At 48.1% G+C, this 22,795-nt stretch overlaps 3 protein-coding genes across 4 annotated transcripts; 2 read left to right on the top strand and 1 right to left on the bottom strand.

Annotated features, from left to right (window-relative positions):
• Nucleotides 1-8,148, top strand: LOC130526114 (apoptosis-inducing factor 3). Its single transcript, XM_057033500.1, has 20 exons — nt 1-323; nt 2,285-2,451; nt 3,173-3,386; nt 3,471-3,580; nt 3,656-3,765; nt 3,851-3,895; nt 3,975-4,068; nt 4,165-4,280; nt 4,470-4,556; nt 4,639-4,730; nt 4,812-4,942; nt 5,247-5,362; nt 5,432-5,503; nt 5,593-5,656; nt 5,802-5,878; nt 5,954-6,071; nt 6,153-6,251; nt 6,373-6,448; nt 6,531-6,635; nt 7,279-8,148. The coding sequence occupies exons 2-20, from the start codon at nt 2,421-2,423 to the stop codon at nt 7,319-7,321; spliced, it is 1,800 nt and encodes a 599-aa protein (XP_056889480.1). The 5' UTR covers nt 1-323; nt 2,285-2,420; the 3' UTR covers nt 7,322-8,148.
• A 112-nt stretch (nt 8,149-8,260) lies between these two features.
• On the bottom strand, nt 8,261-14,910 carry si:dkey-98f17.5 (uncharacterized protein LOC569123 homolog). Its single transcript, XM_057033499.1, has 12 exons — nt 14,743-14,910; nt 13,962-14,073; nt 13,146-13,239; nt 12,589-12,643; nt 10,533-10,673; nt 10,301-10,461; nt 10,123-10,221; nt 9,841-9,986; nt 9,535-9,706; nt 9,342-9,454; nt 9,173-9,260; nt 8,261-9,054 (listed from the first exon to the last, which is right to left on the bottom strand). The coding sequence occupies exons 1-12, from the start codon at nt 14,852-14,854 to the stop codon at nt 9,001-9,003; spliced, it is 1,347 nt and encodes a 448-aa protein (XP_056889479.1). The 5' UTR covers nt 14,855-14,910; the 3' UTR covers nt 8,261-9,000.
• A 1,627-nt stretch (nt 14,911-16,537) lies between these two features.
• slc2a11b (solute carrier family 2 member 11b) lies at nt 16,538-22,795 on the top strand. 2 transcript variants are annotated; one of them, XM_057033917.1, is made up of 12 exons: nt 16,538-16,643; nt 19,421-19,519; nt 19,719-19,879; nt 19,949-20,073; nt 20,184-20,313; nt 20,388-20,536; nt 20,824-21,008; nt 21,105-21,215; nt 21,312-21,413; nt 22,025-22,100; nt 22,187-22,314; nt 22,454-22,795. In XM_057033917.1, the coding sequence occupies exons 1-12, from the start codon at nt 16,605-16,607 to the stop codon at nt 22,646-22,648; spliced, it is 1,500 nt and encodes a 499-aa protein (XP_056889897.1). In that variant the 5' UTR covers nt 16,538-16,604; the 3' UTR covers nt 22,649-22,795. The 2 variants fall into 2 exon arrangements, with proteins under 2 accessions (XP_056889897.1, XP_056889896.1); XM_057033916.1 differs by lacking the exon at nt 16,538-16,643 and adding an exon at nt 17,468-17,965.

The raw sequence follows: 22,795 nt of genomic DNA, 5'->3' as shown, positions 1-22,795 counted from the left end.
GAGAGAGAGAGAGAGAGAGCAACTCCCAGGACTACTGGAGGGGGGCACACACACACACACACACACACACAGACACATGCACGCACACACACGCACACGTACACCAGAGCCTCTGCTGCATCAGGAGGCAGCAGGAGAGGAGAGAACAGGAAGACGTACGTAAGGACGGACCTAAGAACAGTGGACAGTGGACCCAAGAACTTACCAGGGAGTGGGCCCACGCTGCTCAGGATAGTCGGGTTAATGTGTTTCGGCGCTCCGGAGGGGCTGCTGGGAGCCACAGAATCTGACGGGACCAAGGTGCCCCTGCCCCGTGTGCTCTGGTAAGCTGATTTATTCCTCAAACAGTCATAAAACGTAGCCCTGTAGCCGCCATTTGACGTGTTTAGGAGATTTTCTGTGTCTTTTGCTGACACAAACTTATGTGGGAGTTGCTTGCACGCCCCCCCCCCCCCCCCCCCCTCCTCCTGAGGGACTGTGGTGCAGCCCTAAAATCCTCATTTTCACTCTCAGCTGTAAATGTGGGGGAGCAGATCAAACACTCCAAACAGGTCATTGTGTTACATGGGAGCACGGCCCCTCTGGGGGGTGTACACCCCCAGTAAATCACAGGTCCGGTTTTCCATGACATCATGGAGAGGTTATCGCTCAGCAAAACTGTGATTCAGCCAGTTTCACCTGTCGGTTTGAGTGCAGTCGGGGTCCAGTTCAAAGGAAACACAAATGCAGGGCGAAAAAATAGTTCCCCTTCGAGTGGAGAGCGAAGGTTTATTTCATGTTTCTGGTCAATTGCAGGCAACATCATGAGTGAATTCTGACCTTATAGTCCTAGATTGTGCTTCTTCCTCTGACCCTTCAGGTCATTTCAGAGCAGGAAGGGTGCAGTCCTGAGCACAGGCGTGGTCAGGTGGCGGTGACGCAGCCGGTGGGTGGTCAGGTCTTTATCAGCCATTCAACAGTCCTCATCTTTACCTGCTCACTTACCTGTCCAACCAGTATTAAATGAGACACACATTTGTGTCGTGTGTGTGTGTGAGAGTGAATTTTTCCAGGTGTTGTTGCAGTTTTAGGGTCAGTAAGGTCAGAAATGAGGATTAGGGGTTCAAAATAGCTTCTTTGTAATGTTTGAGATGAACATTAGGTTCTGACTGATGTTTTTTTGAGACATATATGTTTCTGACTGAATTTGTTCTCGTCTTGTTTCATAATTCTCCCCCTCCAACATTCCTGCAACAGGTAATTCCATTTGTCGGGAAGTGACATCCTGTTTACAGGCAGGATTATTAGCATCTGCGTCATATGTTGTGAGGACCAAATCTGCTTAACCTACTTTGGCTTTGCGCAAAATATCAGGTGTCAGTTACGCCTCTGGGATGGCAGCCGTTTGTGATCTGATTCATCAGAATACATCAGTCCAATCTACCTACATAGGCTAATGAAACCAATGAAACCAAGGTGGGGGTCGTATTTCACCAGTACAGAGGCCACAGTTTTATTCTGTATAACTCAACCATAACACAGTATAACACGTGAAAATAATGCACTGAGAAGCTAATAATGGATGTTTAACATGCTTAGTAGCTAATGGACCATCCAAAGGTGCCCATTACCTTCTGAAGGGTGGGGAGCTGGAAGCAACAGCTTCAACTGTGCGTTTACACAGAGATCCAGCTTCTACCGCGCTACGGGAGTGTATCTGCAATAACGTGAGAGTTCTACGAGCAAGAACACGGTTTAGAACATGGCTGCGGTCGCCTGGAGGAAAATCGCTCCGTTCCTTGTTTGTTCCCTGGAACTTTCTCCATTCAGCACGACGAGTTCAAGGTCATTAAGATGTGCTCGGAATATCAAACAGTTCCTCCGATTGTTCCTTTGACTGTACCTCGGAAGGATCCCCTGGCGATGGAAACACCGAGTGCTTCCGTGTGTGTGTGTGTGTGTGTGTGTGTGTGTGTGTGTGTGTGTGTGTGTGTGTGAAAAATACCAGGAATGGCTGAAATGTGAGGGAAATGTGGCAACAGAAAACCCGGGGATGGGGGGTGGATGAGCAGGGGGGAGGGCTGGGGTCGGTGGGGCTGAGAGGGGCCCCTCTTCTCGTTAAAGCTCGGTGTGAGGAGAAAGTTAATGGGTGTTGGAGTGTTGTTAATATTTAACGGTTTCACTACAATATGCATGAGCAAAGGTAACAGCGAGGGGGGGCAATGCTCCTAATTAACACCGATGTTTCCTCTTTACGAGCGCTGACGTGCTAATGTCTCTGACCTCGCTCCGTCTGTCCCCGCAGAGCACGAGCAGCAGCGTAGCGATGGCCAGCGTGGCTCTGCGGGTTCTCATGGACACACTGCTGAGGATCTGACCGCACCATCCTCCCCCCTCCCTCGTCCCCGTCTCTCCGGGGGTCCCTCGTTTCCAGGCCCACCATGGGAGGATGCTTCTCCAAACCCAAACCAGGTAACCTACAGCTTTCCTGATCCTGTAGGTGACAGGGAATCAACACTGGGTGATGCTGGGTTAAGAATTACCTTTGAACACAAGAGTCAAGGTCTATTACACGTTAATTACACATGTATGGGCTTATAGCAGCCTCTGTAAGGAAGCCATTTGAGAAAATAAGTACAAATATGTGACAAGAGGGGGGGTATATATGCCTTTTAGGGAGGGAGCAACTGAAACTCTTCTGTTTTATCCTCTTTCTGCATGAGAAAATGCCACGATTCACCTCTACTGTTACCGATGAGAATGTCAGTGCGTGTTAATAAACACGTGCCTGCTGCCCCCTCGCCTGCAGGACGCCCCCCCCCCCTTTTCTCCTGTGACTGCACTCGCTCGCATGATTTTCCATTGATTTTAATTAAGACTCGCTCAGCGGGAGAAAATTCCTGCCAGATTACAGTGTAAGAAACGGATGATCGGCACATTTTTCCAGCCAAGCAGAGGAAGCCTGCTGCAGCGTGAACGAGCTCCACCGCGTTTGCTGCTGTTGCTATCGCCTATATAATATAAAGATTTGAAAGAAAGAGCTCTCTCTCCGTCTCTGTTTTTTACCTTCAATGAAACTTAACTTCATTGCTTCCCAAATCCAGTTTTCCAGCCCAGCGGGGGAACTTTTGCTCTATGATGGCGTTAAACAGTGACGCGTTTGTGTTTCCCATCATCCCACTGTGTCATGCAGTTGAAGTTAAAGTGGAACTCTCCCTCTTGGATAAAGAAAAAGAGATGGACGGACTCTCACCGAACGGCAAAGCCAGTCCCTTCGCCGACTGCAGACCCAACGGGGCCCTGGGACACGGCTCGGACGACGACTCCACCCCGCTGGCGCTCTACCACAAACCGCGGGAATACGTGGAGGTGTCCGTCTGCCACGTGAAAGACCTGGAAAACGAACAGTGAGATATTCCCATCACAGGGATACGAGAAAGGTCCGGTCCATGACGGAGGCGGATCAACTCTTGTGGTTGTGTGTTTGACAGGATGCGGGAGGTCGACTTGGGAAGTGGCAGAGCGTTGCTGATCAAGCAGCGCGGGGAATTCTCGGCCATCGGCCACAAGTGTCCACACTACGGAGCGCCGCTGGTCAAGGGTGAGAGAAGACGGAACTGTCGGTTATCGTTCCAACGTTCCCGTCCCTCTGTTATACCGAACATCTTCCTCTCAGGTGTCTTGTCAAAAGGACACGTGCGCTGTCCTTGGCACGGCGCCTGCTTTAACATAGCGACCGGAGACATCGAGGACTTCCCCGGTCTGGACAGCCTGCCCACCTTCCAGGTGACCTTCCCACGCTGGCTTGGAACACCCTCGCCGCCTTATCGCGTCTCCGGGCGCCGTCGTAACGTTTGTCTGTTTGCTGCAGGTCAGAGTTGAAAAGGACAAAGTCATCATTCGCGCAAACAAGCAGGTAGGCAGATAACGATGGCCGAGGGTTTAAGGGGGGAAGGTCGAGCGGTCTAACGGCCGAACTTTGACCCCCGTTTCAGGCGCTCCAGTCGCAGAGGAGGTCAAAGGCGATGGCGCGATGCTCCGCTGTCATCAACTCCAGCACGGGATTCAGCCACGTCCTCATCATCGGCTCGGTGAGGCCAGTCCCCCCCCCCCCCCCCCCCCCCCCCCCCCCTCGCTTCCGTTTGGCTTCTCCCCCCCCCCTTTACGCCACGTGGACGCTCTGTGCAGGCCCGGCAGGTCTGGTGTGTGCAGAGACGCTGCGCCAAGAGGGCTTCACTGACCGCATCGTCATGTGCACCATGGACAGGCATCCTCCGTACGACAGACCTAAACTGAGTAAGGTTTGTACACAGAGACCCAAACTAAACAGAGAGAGCGCCGCCATGGCAACGGTGCACAAAGAGAGAGCCGAACGACGTCAATTCCCATAAGTAACCTTGACGGCGGCGTCGATCGGCTGCTCGCTGGTGCCCGGACGCATGGTTCTTTGGGTCCGTTTGTGCTGCGATGCACTAACTTGTTGCCATCAGTCTTTAGAGAGCACAGCAGAGCAGCTGCGACTGCGCTCCGCCGACTTCCTGCGGGACCACGACATCGAGCTGATCACGGAGAAAGAGGTGAGCCTCCCTTTTTTCCAGCGTTTGCTTCACCTCCCTTAGAGGGTTGGAGGACCAGAACCGTGATCAATAAGTGTTTCAGGCGGTGCTGGTCGATGTGAAGTCACGGTCGGTGACCTTTGGAGATGGCCTGAAAATGGATTACAGGAAGCTGTTCATTGCTACGGGAAGCAGGTGAGTACGACCTCTTGAGCGCTCACCGCCGCCACGGGGAGCGAGCTAACGCAAACGTGCTTCCATGTGTCGCGCGAAAAGCCCCAAACCCATGAGCTACAAAGGCCAAGATGTGAGGAACGTGTTCCATCTCTGCACCCCCGAGGACGCCAACAGCATCGCCCAGCTGTCCAACAACAAGAACGCCGTCATCGTAGGAACGTCGTTCGTCGGTGAGAAACATTTCAAGAGCCACGTTGAGTAATTCGGGAGATAAAAACGTTCCCATACGGAGCCGAAAGGTAAATGTTTACCAGGAACGGTGTTATTATGTGTGGAGAGCCATCGGCAAGGGCAGAGGTCAAAAGGTCATTCATAAACGGATTTATACCCTCTTCTTCCTCAATGTCTGTAATTCAACACAAGCCTTTTAAAGCTTCTGCCTCCAGTCTTCTCATTCCTGTGGTTTCCTTCAGTCTTTGTGTCATTTCCCCTGAATGACCCGAGCATCGTGCTCCTCACGGCTGCTGCTTGCAGGGATGGAGGTGGCTGCTGCTCTGACGGACAAGGCTCACTCCGTCTCTGTGATCGGGATCGAGTCGGTTCCCTTCAAACAGGCTCTCGGGGAGAAAGTGGGGAAGGCCTTAATGAAGGTAGAGAAGCACTCGGAGGGGAAATCGGTCGCACTTTACAGGCGCTCGCCATGATTTTCCTCTCTGCAGCTTTTTGAAGCAAACAGGGTGAAGTTTTACATGATGAGCGAGGTGTCGGAGATGGTCGGCCATCACGGGCAGGTAGAGCGGGACATCCCCGGGATTTCTTCGTAAGATCCAATTCATCTGAATAAAATGCAGCTCCAACACGTCTTGTCCTCGTCCCACAGCTGAAAGAAGTCGTGCTGAACAGCGGCAAGGTCCTGAGGGCCGACGTGTGCGTCATCAGAGCAGGTGACTTACAATGACAACTAACTCCCCTTTTTTCCGGTTACACACACTTAAACGTGCTCGTGTTAAAGACAAAACATGTAGCGAGTGTTGGAGCTCCTCACGGGGCCGTGTGTCCAGTCGGTATGATTCCCTGTCTCTGCCGCAGGAAGTGTTCCTGCAACAGGTTTCCTGAAGCAGAGCGGCATAAACATGGACTCCAAAGGCTTCATCACTGTCAACAAGGTGTGTTTGAAGCCCTGCAGCCTGTGGGATCGGCTGTTTCCCCTCCTTCGCTTCAGCTTTTGGACTTTCTCCTAGATGATGCAGACGAGTGCTGATGGGGTCTTCGCGGGAGGCGACGCGGTGACGTTCCCCTTTCCTCCTCGTAACAACAAGAAGGTGAACATCCCCCACTGGCAGATGGCTCACGTGCACGGTGGGTGTGTGGCAGCCGGGCCGGGCCGTCCCGCCAAGCCCAGGACCTTTGCCCAAGTTGTGCTCTTTTTTTCATCCTCAGGACGGATGGCAGCACTCAGCATGATGGACAGAGCTGCTGACATCAAGACTGTGCCTTTCTTCTGGTCAGCCATGTTTGGGAAGACACTCCGCTACGCAGGTAGGGTGGAAATCGTGAGGTGAGTGCACGGGTTCCCAATGCGCCACCTAGCGGTAAAACCCGGAAAATCACCGGATCCCTGGGCTCCTGTTCTTTGTTGACCGGGTCTCTGTTTATGAAGGTTATGGTGATGGATTTGATGACGTCATCATACAAGGGGACTTGGATGAACTCCGATTTGTGGCGTTTTACACCAGGTGATCTTTCATTGGATCTCTGCCAAGATAAAATGAAACTTTAGAAGCCAAATCGAATCATTGCTTTTATATTTACCTACAGGAGTGAAGAGGTGGTTGCTGTTGCCAGCATGAACTATGATCCCATTGTATCCCGGGTGGCAGAAGTCTTAGGGTCCGGCAAGACGATTAAGAAGCGAGATGTGGAGTAAGTCGCCTTCTCAAACATAATTCCTGTCACGGTCACAATAGCTGTTGTGTTCTTTAGCCTTCAGGTTTTACTGGGAAGAAAATTCATGTCAAATGTTATTATCACTGCAGGAAACTTGTGACTTTAATCACATGGAAAGAATTATACAAGCTACATTTGACTTTTGAGTACACCACAAAGCTCTTCAGGGAAAATATTGTTTGGAAATGGAATAAGGGTCAATGAGGGTCAAAACAATAAGAAAAATGGCCAATGACTGAAAGCCCAATTTTAGAGATGTGTGTGTCCGCTTGACATTTTTATAAATCCACATTGAGAAGTTTAACATTTAGCACTGACTAAATGACTAACTGTCCCCACGGTAACACCCAAATCAAAGCACACTCTCACGCGTGGATTTGAGCCTCCGTCTCACGTCTCCTCTTTCTTCTGCTTCTTGTAACGCAAACTGAAACTTTGAAGGATTTTAGCTCAGCTTGGCAAGTAAGAACACAAGTGAGCCCTTTCTGCTCCTTCACTGTTCACGTGCAGCAACATCGGCTCACAGCTGACTGTGTGTGTGTGTGTGTGTGTGTGTGTGTGTGTGTGTGTGTGTGTGTGTGTGTGTGTGTGTGTGTGTGTGTGTGTGTGTGTGTGTCAGGACCGGAGACATTTCATGGCTGATTGACAAAGGTTCTCAATGACCTTCTGGAGGTCGCGGGGGCTGATCCACCTCCTGACTGGTGGAGGTGGACTGGTGGACCAATGGTGCTGAGACAATGAGCCGCTATCCCAGTCTGGACACGCTCCCACCACCCTGCTGAGAGGACCGATGAGGACACCAGAGGACAACTGTGAACTCAGCTTTGTTACCTGATGGTACATTTTTGTCATCATTGGACCATTTTGGGGGGCAGAACACACTGAATCCTTCTGTCATTACTGGTCAGAACAACATTTGGGACTCGGTTGCTGATAAAATACCTACCTTTGTCCTTGAGACATCAGGAAGGACAGTGACCTTTTATACAAATAACAATGTATAGTATTGTACTATGCGTATGATCGTTTAAACCTATTTTAACTGGAATTGTATGCTTACAATAATACAAACTTGTAAACCCAAAAAAGAAACCTCACATCAGTATAAAAAAGTATAAAAAGTTTTAAAAAGCTGCACAGCCCAGACGTGGCTTTAATTTCTAAAAATGCATCACTATTGGATGACCCGACGCCTGTTTGTGTGTGTTAGCATGCTAGGAGAATCAGACTTTAGCCAACCCTTATAGATTTACATTCTAATGATGTATGTTGACGGAGAGGCTGTAGCAGCTGCATGATTATGTTCTGTTACTAACTCAGGGAACTGAGCTTGGTCAAACCGTGTTACTGCCTTAGAAATGATTGCCTTGCTACTTTTTCTCAAAATATTTCCTTTACCTGTATTAAAATGTTATTGTTTGGCATGAGGAGCATAGAAACTCTTTTTTTTTTTTACAACTAAACTTTGAATTAAAGTCATCCAACAGTTTCTCTGTCATTCAGCGAGTGTTTTTATAAAATAAGACAGAAACCAGATTTTTGCAGTTTTCTAGCAGCTCGATTGTTTCATTTGAGGTGACTGACACATTTTCAGACAGGACTGGCGAGTTGAATAGAATATAATATGATTTATTATTAAAATCAATGCATAAAACCAGTCAGAGATTAAAAGAACCTGATTGAGGATGTACATAAAATCATAACTGATGATTTCCCTAATAACACACAACAGCAACTGACACAGCTTCACAATCACATATATAATTTATCTATATTTCAGTCTAAAATACACTTCCCAGCCCTAATAAATATGTCTTTAAAAACTGGGTAAAACATACTGCACTAGCTTGTATGGCATAAAGAGTTCAGTGCTCATGGGCCGGAGGAGCTCCAATCAGACTCCGCCGTTCACCCGTTGACACTGTAATACTGTAGCTCCATGGACATGGAGACGTCTGATGGCTCCAGAAATCAGCGTTTTACAGTTTACGAGCCGCCTCTTTGGACGCAGAAGAACGTTTGCAGCCTGAGGCGATTGAAAATGCGAACGTCCGTGCGTCCTACAGAGGCGACGGGAGTGATTCGTTTTATAAATGCTTCAGGTCACTGTTGAGATTTTAAGCACCGAAAAAGGTTTTAATCACATGAACACAATCAGAGCTGAGCTGGTGAATTAAGGCACTCGTCGTAGCGACTTCTGCTGTTGGACAACAGAGCCTGTCCCTTCTGGCGTGACACGCCTGCCTGAGTAAAGACCACCTGAAGGTTTGGTGACCCTCAAGAGTGACACAACAAACTACGCACGCTTTAAAAGCGAAGAAGTGTTCCGGCCGTCTTCGGGTCAGAGGTCGTATTCTGCAGCGCACTGCTGGAGGTACCAGTCATAGAGCTTTGCCTGGGGAGTAAACAAGGTTCTGGAGTCTGTTCTTTCACATGTAGAAACATGCCTTTAAATTATTATCATGTAAAATAATTATCAGATGAGGCAAACTGCATTATAATAAAGAGCCAACCTTCTTAGTCTTAACAACGTCCTGGACGTAATCACTGTAACCGGTCATCATCTTCCTCTCCTTCTTCGTCAGGGTCTTATTATGGCGGCTGGGGAGGAAGAACAGCCTTCAGCAGGTGTCCCCAATCGTGACGGGTGGCTTTTATTTGCCTGTGCTGAGGAACACTTACCCTGCAAAATACTTGGCTAAGAAAAACAGGAGGTAGCAAAAAGCTCCAAAAAGGATCACAAACACAACTTGTCCGTCTTCTGGTATCCATTCCCATAAATACATGACGACGCCCTGAGACAAAAGACGCATTAAAGACCTTTTTCGGGGATGGCGTCATGACAGAAAACACCTCCGTCAGTCTGGGGCCTTACCACCAGAATGCTGATGGAGCGAGCCGGCCCTTCGCCCAGCAGCTCGTCCAGCTGCTCTCTGGAGACGGTGTTCGCCATCAGGCTGAGGACAAAGAGGGCGGGGAGGACGACGCCCAGAGCGCCGCACAGAAACGAGTGCAGCCGGACGCTTTTGTTGTACGCCACATCGGCTCTGCGTGCAAGCAAACGGAATCTGGAGTTAACATCAGCCTTCCGGCGCCCTCTGATCTGCTTTTTCATTGCATCCAGACGCCTCCGTATGTTTCAGGTTCTCCTTAAATGAGCTTCAGAAGAGAAAAATCTAACCTGTCCTTTTCTAATCTGCCACTGATGGTGGAACAAATGAGATCCGAGTCCTTCTCCAGCTGATCCAAAGTCTTCTGAACGGCCTGGTTGATGGTTTTCTCAATGGTCTGACACACACCGTCAATCTGGTTCACACAGCGGCTCGGCTAAAACATAAAATGTAAAAAAATATAGAATCATCGATGCAGTTGAAATATGTCTGTATCAAAGGTGAATCTGCTATTTGAAACTGTAAAACGTCATAATAAATCAAAATTCCGGCCACCACAAATTTATGCAAACCTTCTGCGGGTTGGGAATGTAAATTGTCGGCATCTCAAAGCCACATTTGTTGAGGCCTGGACGGCGACACAGCTCCTGAACTATCTGCATCATCACCCTCTGCAAAGGCAAACGCACGTGTCCTTTCATTCAGCTTGGACTCCCAGGACGGAGACGGGACAATTCCGAAGGGACCTACTTGTCTGTCGATCTCGCTACCTGCTTCGTCCGCCTTGCTGAGGTAGAACATCAGTTTGTCTCCACATTTCTCGCTCAGCTTCTCCACTATGTTGAGGGTGCGTTTGCACAGGGCCTGACCCATCGGGTCAAAGAACACAAATATCAGGTCGGCTTGTTCTCCTGCACAGGAAAAAAAAGAAAACACTCAATAATCGCCGCTTCAGAGGGACGTTACAACAGCAAAGACATACCTAACCACGTGATGGCGCTGTTGACATCAAAAGGGTAGACCATGTCCCCATCAACCAACCCCGGGGTGTCCACATACGTCACCAGACTGAACTTCTTCTGCTTGGAGGTGGAGATCTCTGCAGACAGGTAGTCCGTAACACCTGGAATACAGAAAGGCTGTGATGCTAAGACAAACCAGACAAACTTCAGGGATCAGGAACAGGGTTGAGCTCACGCTGCACTGACGAGCTTAAAACAGCAGCAGCAGCATCGTCGAGCGTGCTGAGATAACACACCAGTCATTCTTCCACACAGGAAAACATTGGACTCGAGTTCTTCACTCCGTTCCTTCGAAGGAGCCGTCTTGTTGTCATGGTTACACACAACAGCTCTTCAACTGGCAGCTTTAGCATGGGCCAGAGGACATAAAGCTAGCCAGTGAAGAACGACTGTGAGGCAACGATGCTCCACCACACGCCAGATCCAGCCTATCCCCCAAATCTGAGCCTCAGAAGAGATTCACTGTTTGGACACACAGCCGCATGCACGGGGGCGCACACACACGTACACACACAGGATGACAACGGTGCTGTTTCATTGGGAGGAGGCAGGTGTTAGCGATCAGCACAAATCACATCCTTGTGCTGCAGAGAGCAGGGTGGCAGCTATTGTAGCGCATTAACATCCTCCGATGTTCCCGTTACACCCCTGGATCAAAATATTAACGATGCTTCCAACTGCACAAAGCTCTAGGTAACTACAATAAAATAAACCTAAAAGTAAATAATCCCGCAACTCAAACACGAAACAGTCAACTCCTTCTGAAGGGAGTCTTCAGTGCCCCTGAAAAGTGTAAATAGAGTGAGGGAGATACTCGCTGGTGGGTGCCAAGTTCCTCAGGTGGATGTAAGTGACATAAGCGAGGCTGCCGACCCCCGTATGCACGGAGAAAAGGCGGCTAAAGGCTACAGTCCTGCTGCATTCACTGAAAGGCTGAAAACGAGATTCTGGGACTGAACCAGTAAAACCAGACGCAGCACAGACAAGTAAAGCATAAACTCCCATGCATTAAGCAGCCAAACCAGGGTAGCACCACGTCTAAATACAGATTAAAAGATTTTCCTGTAAGTTTAAAATCACCAAGTGTGTCCAAGCGGGACCAGATGAGACCCTCATAAGGATATAGGGCGAGTTCTTTCTGATGAGTCATCCTCAGTTGCTGTTACAGGTACACAGACGCTTCCTATTGTGGGTTCATCATCAGCGAACAGTTAAGATGGGAAAAAAAGGAAAGAGAAAAAAGTGGTGGTATTCCAGCAGCAGGTTGTGCCGAGGCTCCGCGGGCCTGCGCGCTCGGGGCTGCGGCGTCTCCAACGGCTGGGACATTTCTCAGCAGCTCCTCCTGACTCCGCTGCACTGCCGTCGATGAGGGTGTGTGACTCACGCACCATATCGAGAGCGCTCCCGTACGCACCCCGTGAACCCTTACTCTCCGCACGCTCGCTCGCTCGCCCGCCCTCCCTGCGCACACATACGTTATCCCCCTCCCATCCCGGCCGCGCCGGCGCTCCAGCGGCAGGCACACCCAGACTCGCAGCACCACCTCAGCATCCAGAGGCTCCAGACAGATGTTGACGCACAGGCGGATCAGACCAATTGTCTTTTTCCTGTCCGCCGGTCCGGTTTACCTCACGTATCGCCACAGCAGGATGCACTCAGGGTTGATTGAGGACTAACCGATGCGTCAAAGCTGTGACTCACTGCTGAGTCATTAAGGTAAAGCGTCTAAACTGTCAGTCAACGAAAACAAAAGGGGGATCCACGTGTTTCTGCACTGCAACTTGAGGATACTCGGGATTTCCGGGAGACATTCTGAGCACCGCCTTTGGGTCTGCGTCTGCAGCCTCCGCCCGCCACATTTTATCGCTTTATCTCCTGCAGACCTACACCCACATCTCAGCACAGAAGGAGCAAACTAAGGCGTGAACCTCAGGAGCCGCCAAAACGGTGACGCTGAAACGCTCGCAGGCACGAAACAGCACAAACTTTCACCCGACCGCTGAGGGAAAAACCTACCTTTGAACTCAAGCAGGGGTCGAAAGTGAGGATACAGGTGTAAGGTTGCATTCCCCTGTGAAAAGATATTTTAAAAGTCATTGTAAAAAAAAAAAAAAGCAAAACAAACGAACCCAAATATGAATCTGCAGTTGGATCTCCCGTCTCTGTGCTGCAGCTCGGCGCGCTTTAAGCTTCGCCTGTGCAGGAGAGATAAGCCTTCCGCTCTGCGGCCGTGCACTGCCGACGCACAGCGTCATTCGCCTTCATCACAGCAGGACGGGGGGCAGAGAGGCAGCGGAAATGGATGATGGAGGACAAAGAGGCAGGTGTCCCCTGAGCCTGTTCAGAAGCTGCAAAGACGCCTCCCTGCGTGCGCTCATGCAACACAGCCTCTCGCCAGAGCAGCAGGCAAGATGAGAAATCACCTCCAACTGAGCCGTTACGACGGCGCCGCTGCTTTATTGACCCTCCTCCTCAATGGAAGGACCGTCGGACACAGCTAGCCTAACCTAGGACACCGTTTCGATGGCGTTTTCAGCTTTCGGGAGCTTCTCCCGCTCTCCCGTGTTTCTTACCGTCAGCGACTCTCTCTTGCGGCCACTCGTGATGAACGTGAACCCCTGCGTTTCGATGGCGACGCCGGTCTTCTGTATGTGCTCCTCGACGTACCTGAAATGAACGGCAACAGGCGTCAGAGGCACGTGTGCGAGTCAGGAACGAGGATCTCGAACGCAGCAGCGAGGATCACGTTGATCACAATAACAATTCGCTTGTTGTCTTTCAGTACGCAGCAGGTGAGGGTGAGATCTGACAGATCCTTTTCATTTCACCTGTAGAGAACTAGACATCTTCCATATGAAAATCTATTAACATCAGTCGCCCTGCAGCATCTTTAATTTCATGCTGGGGCTCCACTCGCACCTTTGAAGCCGTGAAAGTCGTGATGAAATGATTAAACGAACGTGTCTGCCACCCAAAACTCTCTGCAGACCCTCACGCCACGTCTCATTTTCTCACCGTGCACACGTTAAGGTCGGGCGGAGCGCCGTGCACGTGGAGGCCTCGTCTACAGTTCAGCTGCAGGATATGTCAGAGGGCCGCACAAATGTTTCTGATTTAGACCGTCGTGGCGTGTCAGCAGCACCGTCCGGACAACAATTTAAAACCCATTAAATCGCAAAGCTCCTCAAAATCCCACATCGTCACGGAGACGCCCTGTCACGCGCGCCTGAACACACAAGGAACTTGGAATCAGGTTTCAGCTAAAACGCAGAGAGAAACTTTACTCAAAGAACTTTTGAATATGGTGTTCGTGTCGGAGGAATTCTGCTCATGTCAGGCAGCCTGGACCATCTCACAAGTCCGGGGAACAATGAAAGAAGCTGCTTTACCAGTTAATGAAGGAGCTCTTCCCTGCAGAGTGGTTTCCCATTATCATCACAATTATCTTTTTTCTGGGAGGCAGTAGGCGGACACCGAGGCTGCTCGCTATTTTCACCAGGCCTGAAAACACATACAGGAAACAGCTTTCAAGTGATGTAACTGCTTAGAAACCATTACATAAGACAGAAATGAAGCAAAACACAGCTCCAACACGTGCCTTCAGTTTTGGTTTAGTAAAACCTTTTTTAAAAGAAAAAAAAGGGGGGGGGGGGGTCAGTTGATGGATGTTGACGCTTGAAAACTTTTTCTAAATCAACAGCAAAAACAAATGATGAAAAAACAAAAGAACCATCCTACAGTAGAAACGTCTGGGTGCCAAAAAGAGGCTTAATGTCTCGTGTCCCCTCTGAGGATATAGACGTACTGTTATGAGATGGCAAACTCTAACATGTAAACAGCAAACGTGAAATGAACTCGGGCCTTTTAAAGGGAACTGCACGGTTGACTTGTGGGGCGCGCAGGTGCAGCTCGAACATGGGCGCTGCCCGGCGAGCCTGCAGAGCCCTCGAGTGCTCAGTGACATGTGTTTGACACGGACAGCTGCTGGTCACCCGACGCGTTACACGGCGGCTGCATTTCACCCTCACAATCCCCAGAAACTTCAGACTATGCACCACTTTAAAAAATAAAAAAAAACTTATTTAAACGCGAACCCAAACTGTCTTGACCGTATTTCAGTCTGAGCTCTGCTGTAAACTTTGACCCTGGTCTGCGTTACCGATTATTTACCGTTTTCGGCGTCCACGTATAAACTGTGGCATTCTTTCAGTATCCTTTCGCTCGGTGTGGTGATGGCAGACTCCAGGGGGTTCGCCACGGATCGGGGCTTCCTGCCCGACATTATGAACGCGGCCGAACAGACGCTTATCTATTTTTCCCCAAATCGCCGGGGGAAGGATTTCACTGTTGCACACAAGCGCCTGTTTGCTTGGCGCCCCCATGTGGTCAAATGTGGAATCTACCACAGAACCAATCTCTTAATGTAAAGGAAATTTTAAAGAATTGTACACTCTTGACTCTATTGGCAATCTATTGCTTTCATTCAAGACTTTACTTTTTTTATTGTCAATTACAACTCATGAAAACCCCTCAGAAACCAGAGAGATTTCTCAGAAAATTAAAATATTGTGAGAAAAGTTCCATGTTTTACAGTCAGTCATATTAATCAGGTAAACAATCATCTGTGCCAATAAAGCCCTGTTTTTCTTTCCCAGCAGGACTTGGCAACTCCATAAATTGTCAAAGACACCAAAACCGGTTGAGAGGCCATTAACCCCCCCCTTTCCTCCACGTGCAACAATAACACTGATGAGTTGAATCAAGGAAAGAAAACAATCAAGGAGATTGCTAAAACTACTGTGGGTCAAGAAACATTCAATGTCTTTGTTAGAACCAATGATGATAATGGTGAACCAACACCTTCAATTTGTGAGACAAATGGAGTAATGCCCACATTACCAGTGGGGGCAGTGTTATGATCTGGGGCAGCTGCAGTGGGTCAGGTGGCAACGTTCTGTTCTAAGGTCAGCTGACTACCTGAATATACCGGCTAGCCAGGCCTTTCCATCAAATTTATCTTCCCCGTGACACCCAGATTCCAAAGCCAGGATATGTGGGGCTCACGTGGTGAATGAGTAGTTCAGGGAGCATCAGACACTTTATCGGCAGTCGTCTACTAGGAAATTTAACAGCTCTTCAGGCTTCCATCAGCTGATGTGCAACTTTATACGTGAAGCATGAATGTGATGAATGGGCCCAGTGACCTGAACACCACTCAAGACAAAGCTACAATAGTATTCCTAGTGTTTCCTTAGACATCCTGGTGTTGCGTAACAGCCACGGACCAGTCCCCTTGTCTCACCAAAGCTCCAGTAATGTCAGGTTGGTTTCCATGACACCTTTTTTATTCTTTTGCCATTATCCGTTTTTGACCCGCAGCGACATCTTGGTGACTGCGTGAGTGATAACTGCTGCAGCGTCTAAAGAATCTCCTGGTTTATTGGGACGGAGCGCCCTGAGCTGTGAATCACATGAACCTCCCGAAGCTGCAGATCACATGCACGCCTTTCTAACGTCCCATTGTGGAGCAGCTTTATGAACTTTGAATAAAGATAACATCATCACATGCTGTCTGAGGCGGAATGAGTCGGCACTATAATAACTATTCCACATCCCTTATTTTATCATATCAGAGGTCAACTTTAACGTCAGTGACCCAAGTGCTGCAGGAGCAGGTTGGCAGTGTGTGTGTGTGTGTGTGTGTGTGTGTGTGTGTGTGTGGGGGGGGGGGGGGGGCGTCATCAGAGTGTATGACATCTGTCTCAAAGTGTGATCATCTATATAAACTTCATGCCACAATCACTTTGCATTGTTTAGAGATGGAAACAAGAACAGGATTGGGGGCTGTAATAACATAAATGCGTCAGTATTTAAGTCCCCCACCACCACCACCGCCGCCGCCCTAGGGGTTACAGTTAAAAGGATCATATGCTTCACCAACCACTAATCCACCACCATACAAGAGTTTCAGATTAGACGGTGCCTCCATCCCAAATGCTTTAGTCACACTTAATTTTACTGGCGTTTCAAAAATGAATTTGAACCAGGAATCTTTACAGCCCAAGAGAGAGGTGAGCTGTTCGCTTATTTGTATCACTCAAGTCTGAGTTGCTTTTGTTCCGATCCATGCGGCGGTCCTATCACATCATCTGTCATGCCTGCAGAGATTAGAGTCTACAGAATGTTTATTGGGCAGGATTACTATTCAGTCTTTTTTTAAAACTATACTAAACTATACTAACTAAAAACTATCTATCAAAGAATAAAACTCAGTTTTCAGTTTTTTGCATATGGTTTAACTTTCCATGACTTTTCATAGTTTTGATCTTTTGGGATTTTTCAAGTGGTGTTAAGTCCTAATTTCCATGTTTTGTATCGGTGCAGCTGTAAATAAAATCGTTTATTTAAATGAGGAAAAGAGACACAACTGGTCTGGCCCGGCACCTGGATTTTGCATTTGGTTTTGACCTGTTTTGCAACACAACAGGTTGTGTGTTTACTGATTTAGTGATGCCGTAGAACTATCAAAATATCTCCCCAACTCTCAGATGGGTTTTGGCAGAAGTTCAGCATCACATGCTGAATGGCGACCGAGCAGAAGCAATAGTGAGAAAGCCTGATGGAGCCTCAGATCTGATCCCATTAACAGAGGGGTGCAGATATAAGTAGTGACCCTGAACACACCACAAACTCTTTAGTGGAATCCACTTCTAATATCAAATATCATAACATTCAAGAACTTTGTGGATATAAGTTATTTTGCAACAGTTTTATTATTGCATTTAAACTGTACTTCAGCATCCATCCATCCATCCATCCATCCATCCATCCATCCATCATCCATCCATCCATACATCCATACATCCATCCATCCATACATCCATCCTCTACACCTTACCCTTACACACAGGGTGACGGCCAGTGGAGCTGGAGCCACCAGCAGCCAGAATAATCCAACCATTCATGCTCTCATTCACACCTGAAGGCAACAGAGTCACTCATTTGTTAGCATTCTTTAAAAAAGGAGACAAATACAAAGCAGAAGAATCCAGCCTCAGGGCCGTTAATGGGCCGTTAATGAGCCGTTCAGCGTTCTACGCTGAGGCAACATTTTTCTACTGTTACAAATCCATCAATTTCACACTATAATGTGGAGGGGTTTCTGCTCCCAGCAGTTATGGAAATAGGTTACAACAGTTCAATTGTACAAACTGGTCAGTCCTCGTGATGAAGTCATCCTCCCGTCAGATTTAAGATCCCTGAGAGCAAACACAGTATAGACCGACCTGGACCAAACACTGAGCTCAGCTGCAGCGACAAAATGCCAAAGGATGTGGGGGAAGAATATCAGCCGCTGCTTGTTAAAGAACCCAAAGCTGGAAAGAGGCCCAAGGTAGGTGGCGGACTTCAGAGTGCTTTCACACCTGAGAACCACAAAGCTCCGGGACTGGCTGCACTTCTCCGTCGATGCACTTGCTCTCGCCAGCTTGGTCTCGTTCTTTACCAAGTTTTTCAACGTAAACTTTAGCTCCCTGATCCAACCCCAAAGTTGACATTGAATATTTTGTATATGTGAGAAATATTAAAAAGGGAGGCATCAACCCATTATGTTAATATTTCGTGTTGTACAGTAGATGCTTGGTTGTTGGCAGGATCGTCTGAGCCGTTGTTAGTTTTGGCTGTTGTGGAGCCGGTTGCAGCTGGTTGCCAGTTAGCGTGATTGTGGCATCCGCGTTATCACCATCACTGCTGTTCCGGCTGAATGGGCACTCAGATTATTTGAAACTCAATTATCCGGTGTTTTTCCCCTCTCCTTTCGCGCTTGGCTGCATGAGCCAGGTTACGCTTGCAACCAATGTCAAACAGCGGCGAGTGTTCATTTTATTGTAATTTAGTAAATTATCTTTGATTTCTGAAATGTTTCATTTGCATCAGCTCAACCCCTGAACTAGAAGGCTCAGGGGTCGCTCTTTAGTGTGCAGACGTATCCAAGGCAACCAAACATGGTCCAGATCAGTGAATTCAGCCTTTATTCACTGATCAGTTAAAGATTAAAGGTTACCCGAGCGTATGTACATTCTCCATTATAGGGTTTATTTCTCACACATGATGAGGTTTGTACAGAAACACTCAAATAGCAAATTTGTGAGATGAACATGTGATGACTAGTAACAAGAATACTACATGTAACCTGATTTATGGGCTCATCGTTAATATTCAAACAGCTCTGTATTTAATATATTCTGACAACTCGCTGGCTGGAATGTGAGCAACAGGGAACGTTATAATTCTGCTCCATTAAACGGAACGTTTTGAAACCCGTCTTTAATCTTGGCCAACGGTGGTGGATCCATTCGCAGCAGTTCTCAATTTTCCTCTTTGAGGAAGCCGCTTAAATCTCTAGATCATCTGTAACATGTGGGCCTTGACTAAAGGCCCTGAGGAGGAAATAAATCTCTACTTCAGCATGAAGCGAAACGTGCGCGCACCCATCCCAACTGGTGTCACGTACTGGACGTCCAATCTGTAACTGGGTGGAGAGGGACCCATTTGAGAACAGCTTTTCTTGCCTCCTCTTGCTTCTGTGGTTCTTTCCTTCCTCTTCATCACAACAGCTTTTTCTTCAGTCCAAACCTCTGAAATCATGACAGATACAACCGAAGCACAGTCCAGTTTCTTCTGAGGGTACAGTGGGTGTGAAAGTGCTCGTGTCATGTTGTGTCTGCCTGTCTGTCTGTCTGTCTGTCTGTCTGTCTGTCTGTCGTCTGTCTGTCTGTCTGTCTGTCTGTCTGCTTGTCTGTCTGTCTGTCTGCCTGCCCAAGTGTTGGTTATCTCTGCTTTGTTGCAGGTTCCAAACAGAACTCTTCTGCTCGCCGGATGTGCTGCTTGTATTGGAGGAACCTTCCAGTACGGCTACAACGTGTCGGTCATCAACGCACCCACGAAGGTGAACGTGATTAGTGTCTGTCGGCTCCTGCAGGAGAGAGGGGAAGGCCCACGTGATTTATGATTTGACAGTAATGCTACTTTCCCAAAGTGGGACAAATAGTCATTAAAGTGACATTTGCAGGTAAAACGTGATCATAACAAAGTACGAGATCGTGATTCGGGATGATGAACGTGCACTTTGTGCTGTTGGTCTCCAGTATGTGCAGGACTTTGTCAACCAAACCTGGCTTGAGCGTTACAACACCATCATATCAGAAAGTGGCCTCACCCTCATTTGGTCCACTATCGTGTCCATTTTCACCATCGGAGGCCTGATCGGGGTAACAGTTGGTGGGACCTTGTCTGTGAAAATTGGGAGGTGAGAGGAGAATAAACTATAATAAACTCGTGGAACATCATCGCTAAGGTCTCTGTTGTAACGTTCCAGGAAAGGGACCCTGTTGGCCAATAATATATTTGCACTGACGGCTTCTCTGCTGATGGGTTTAAGCTACACGACCGGATTATTCGAACTACTCATCATTGGCCGACTTTTAATTGGAATAAACGCAGGTGAAAATTACAGAAATACAAAAAAAAATGTCCACATGAAACCGACTTTGTGAAAGCTTCAGTTAAAAGTGAAAGATCTGAAGTGATGTGAAGATGTTCTCACTTTTCAGGCATCGGCCTTTGTGTTCAGCCGATGTACCTAATTGAAATAGCGCCGACGGTGCTCCGAGGCACCATGGGAATGGGCACCTCTATCTTCATCACCGCTGGCATCTTGATCGGACAAGTGGTTGGCCTCCAGTACGCACGTGGAATGATTTTCAGGCAATATCCAAACTTTTCCTGAGCCACTAAATTGTGATATGATTTGGCAGAGAGCTCCTGGGGAGAGAGGAGTTCTGGCCCATTCTGGTGTCCACTTCATGTATCCCTGCACTCCTGCAGCTGGTCACGCTGCCCTGGTTCCCTGAGAGTCCACGCTACATGTTCATCGACCGAGGAGACGAGGAGGGATCTAAAAAAGGTCACCTGCAAACACTGGCCCGTGTGGTGTTTAGACTCTTCGGAAGAATCGAAAGTTTTAAAAGCTGCTGCCTCAGTTTGTCGTCTTAAGCGACTCAGCCTTGAGGTTTTGGTGGGTCGAGCATGTGATGCCGCTCCTTTTTCAAGCAACTAATGTGAGAAGAAAGTAATTATATGCACCTGGATTCTTTTTTTTAAAAACACACCCTGCAGCCTGATCAAATATGGAGACGATCATGTGTGGATAATACACCTAGGAACCAAAGTGTGTCATGTGCTTTCCTTTAGCCCTGAGGAAACTGCACGGCCATTCCTGGAATCAGGAATGGGATGACATCTTTAAGGAGAAGGATAACCTGGAGGGCTTCTGTGCCAAGAAGCCATGGGAGCTCTTAAGGGATCGCAGCCTACGCTGGCAGCTGTTGACCATCGTGCTGCTCAACTCGGCACAGCAGCTGAACGGCATCAACGCGGTACGTAGACGCCGCAGGGGCGGCCCTGTTCTTCTTTAAGACAGAGGACACCACCGGTGCTTAGCAATTCCTGTGTTTTTGTGTGTTTCCCTTTAGATTTACTTCTATGCAAGTTACCTGTTCAAAGAATCAGGCATCCCTGCTGAGAGGATCCCATACGTGACCATTGGCACCGGTGCCTGTGAATGCATCACCGCATTAACGTGTGTAAGTGTTGGATGATATTCATGTTCTTCTCTATCAGTCGTCCCAGAGGGACCGACCTCAGAGGCCCCTGGTGATGGTGGGTTGTGCTTCTTGCAGGGGATGCTCATCGAGTCTCTGGGAAGGAGGGTCCTCATCATGGGGGGCTACACTTTGATGAGCATCTGCTGTGTTTTATTCACCGTGGCCCTCACTTTCCAGGTAATTCATTTGTATACAGCAGCATGTCCAAAGTCCGGCCCGGGGGCCAATCACGGCCCGCAGTAAGATTTCCTACGGCCCGCAACTTCAGTCTTACAATGTATTATTTATGGCCCGCTGGCACTAACAGAATAAATAAATCACTAAAATGTAATTCCTCCTTTCTTGTAGATCTTGTAAAAGACAAGAGCAAAATTTACTTGTTTTAAACTTGAATGATAACAGACAACTTTGCATTACATTTATCAAACTCATGGAAATTTAAGGTATTCCATACAGTTCAGTGTTCAATGTTATCTGACTCTCCAGATATGAATTAAAGGCAGAATTGTGTTTTTAGAGTTGTTCACGTCTGCCTGAGTGGCTTATATTTGGTTACACTGCCATTTGAAAAATAAAGAGAATTGTGACAATGAAAATTGCTTTATAATAGTGTACATTTGCATGTAACTTTTCTGGTTAAAAAAACATCAGAAGGATCTACTGGCCCCCGGGCATCTTCACGTTATCAAATCTGGCCCTTTTTGCTAAAAGTTTGGACACCCCTGGTATACAGTGTCAGTTCACTTGACATGCATGACTACAGATCACACTCGTCTTCCTTCCCCCAGGCGGCCAGTCCGGTCATTCCTTACATCAGCATGGCCTGTGTCTTTGCTTTTATCCTCAGCTTCGGTTTAGGCCCGGGTAAGGAACCAGAATATTTTTTTGGTTTGAGTCCCTCAAACCAGCTGCTGCTGCTGGCTCCTCATGCGCTTCCTCCCTCCATGCAGGTGGAGTGACAAACATCTTGACCACTGAGCTCTTCACTCAGACGGCGCGGCCGGCTGCGTATGTTATCGCAGGGTCGGTGAATTGGCTCAACTTCTTCTTCATCGGCCTGGTCTTCCCTTTCATTGTGGTAGGTGTCTGGAGAAATCGATGGTGGAAATGTTTATGTCCCAGATTTGTTTCATCTCTATGTTCCTCCTGCTGATTAGAACCTAAATCTGTGTCCAGCTGGTTCTTGAAAGTGTGTTTTCCCTTCTTTCATTGATCAGATCGGGCTTCAGCAGTACTGTTTCCTGGTGTTCTTGGTCATCTGCTCCTTAACGGCGACCTACATTTTCTTCATCATTCCCGAGACCAAGAACAAAACATTCCTGGAAATCCAGAATGAGTTCCGCTCCTTCCGTAAGAGCAACTCCTGCCACACCGATGGCGTCAGCGCAACACTGATATCGACCTCTATGTGATTGTGCATAGTTTCAGGTCCAGACCTGGAATTTTTGTATCTATTTCACAATCACGAATGTATTCAACAAGTGTCCCACTGTCACATGAAAGAAAACACAACCATGATGGATGATGAACATCAAATAAATCAAAATTATTTTTTCAGA

This window comes from Takifugu flavidus, chromosome 5 (genome assembly GCF_003711565.1).
Source record: "Takifugu flavidus isolate HTHZ2018 chromosome 5, ASM371156v2, whole genome shotgun sequence".
Classification (NCBI taxonomy): domain Eukaryota; kingdom Metazoa; phylum Chordata; class Actinopteri; order Tetraodontiformes; family Tetraodontidae; genus Takifugu; species Takifugu flavidus.
Note: the sequence above shows the minus strand (reverse complement) of the source record. Positions and strands in the feature narration are given on the sequence as shown.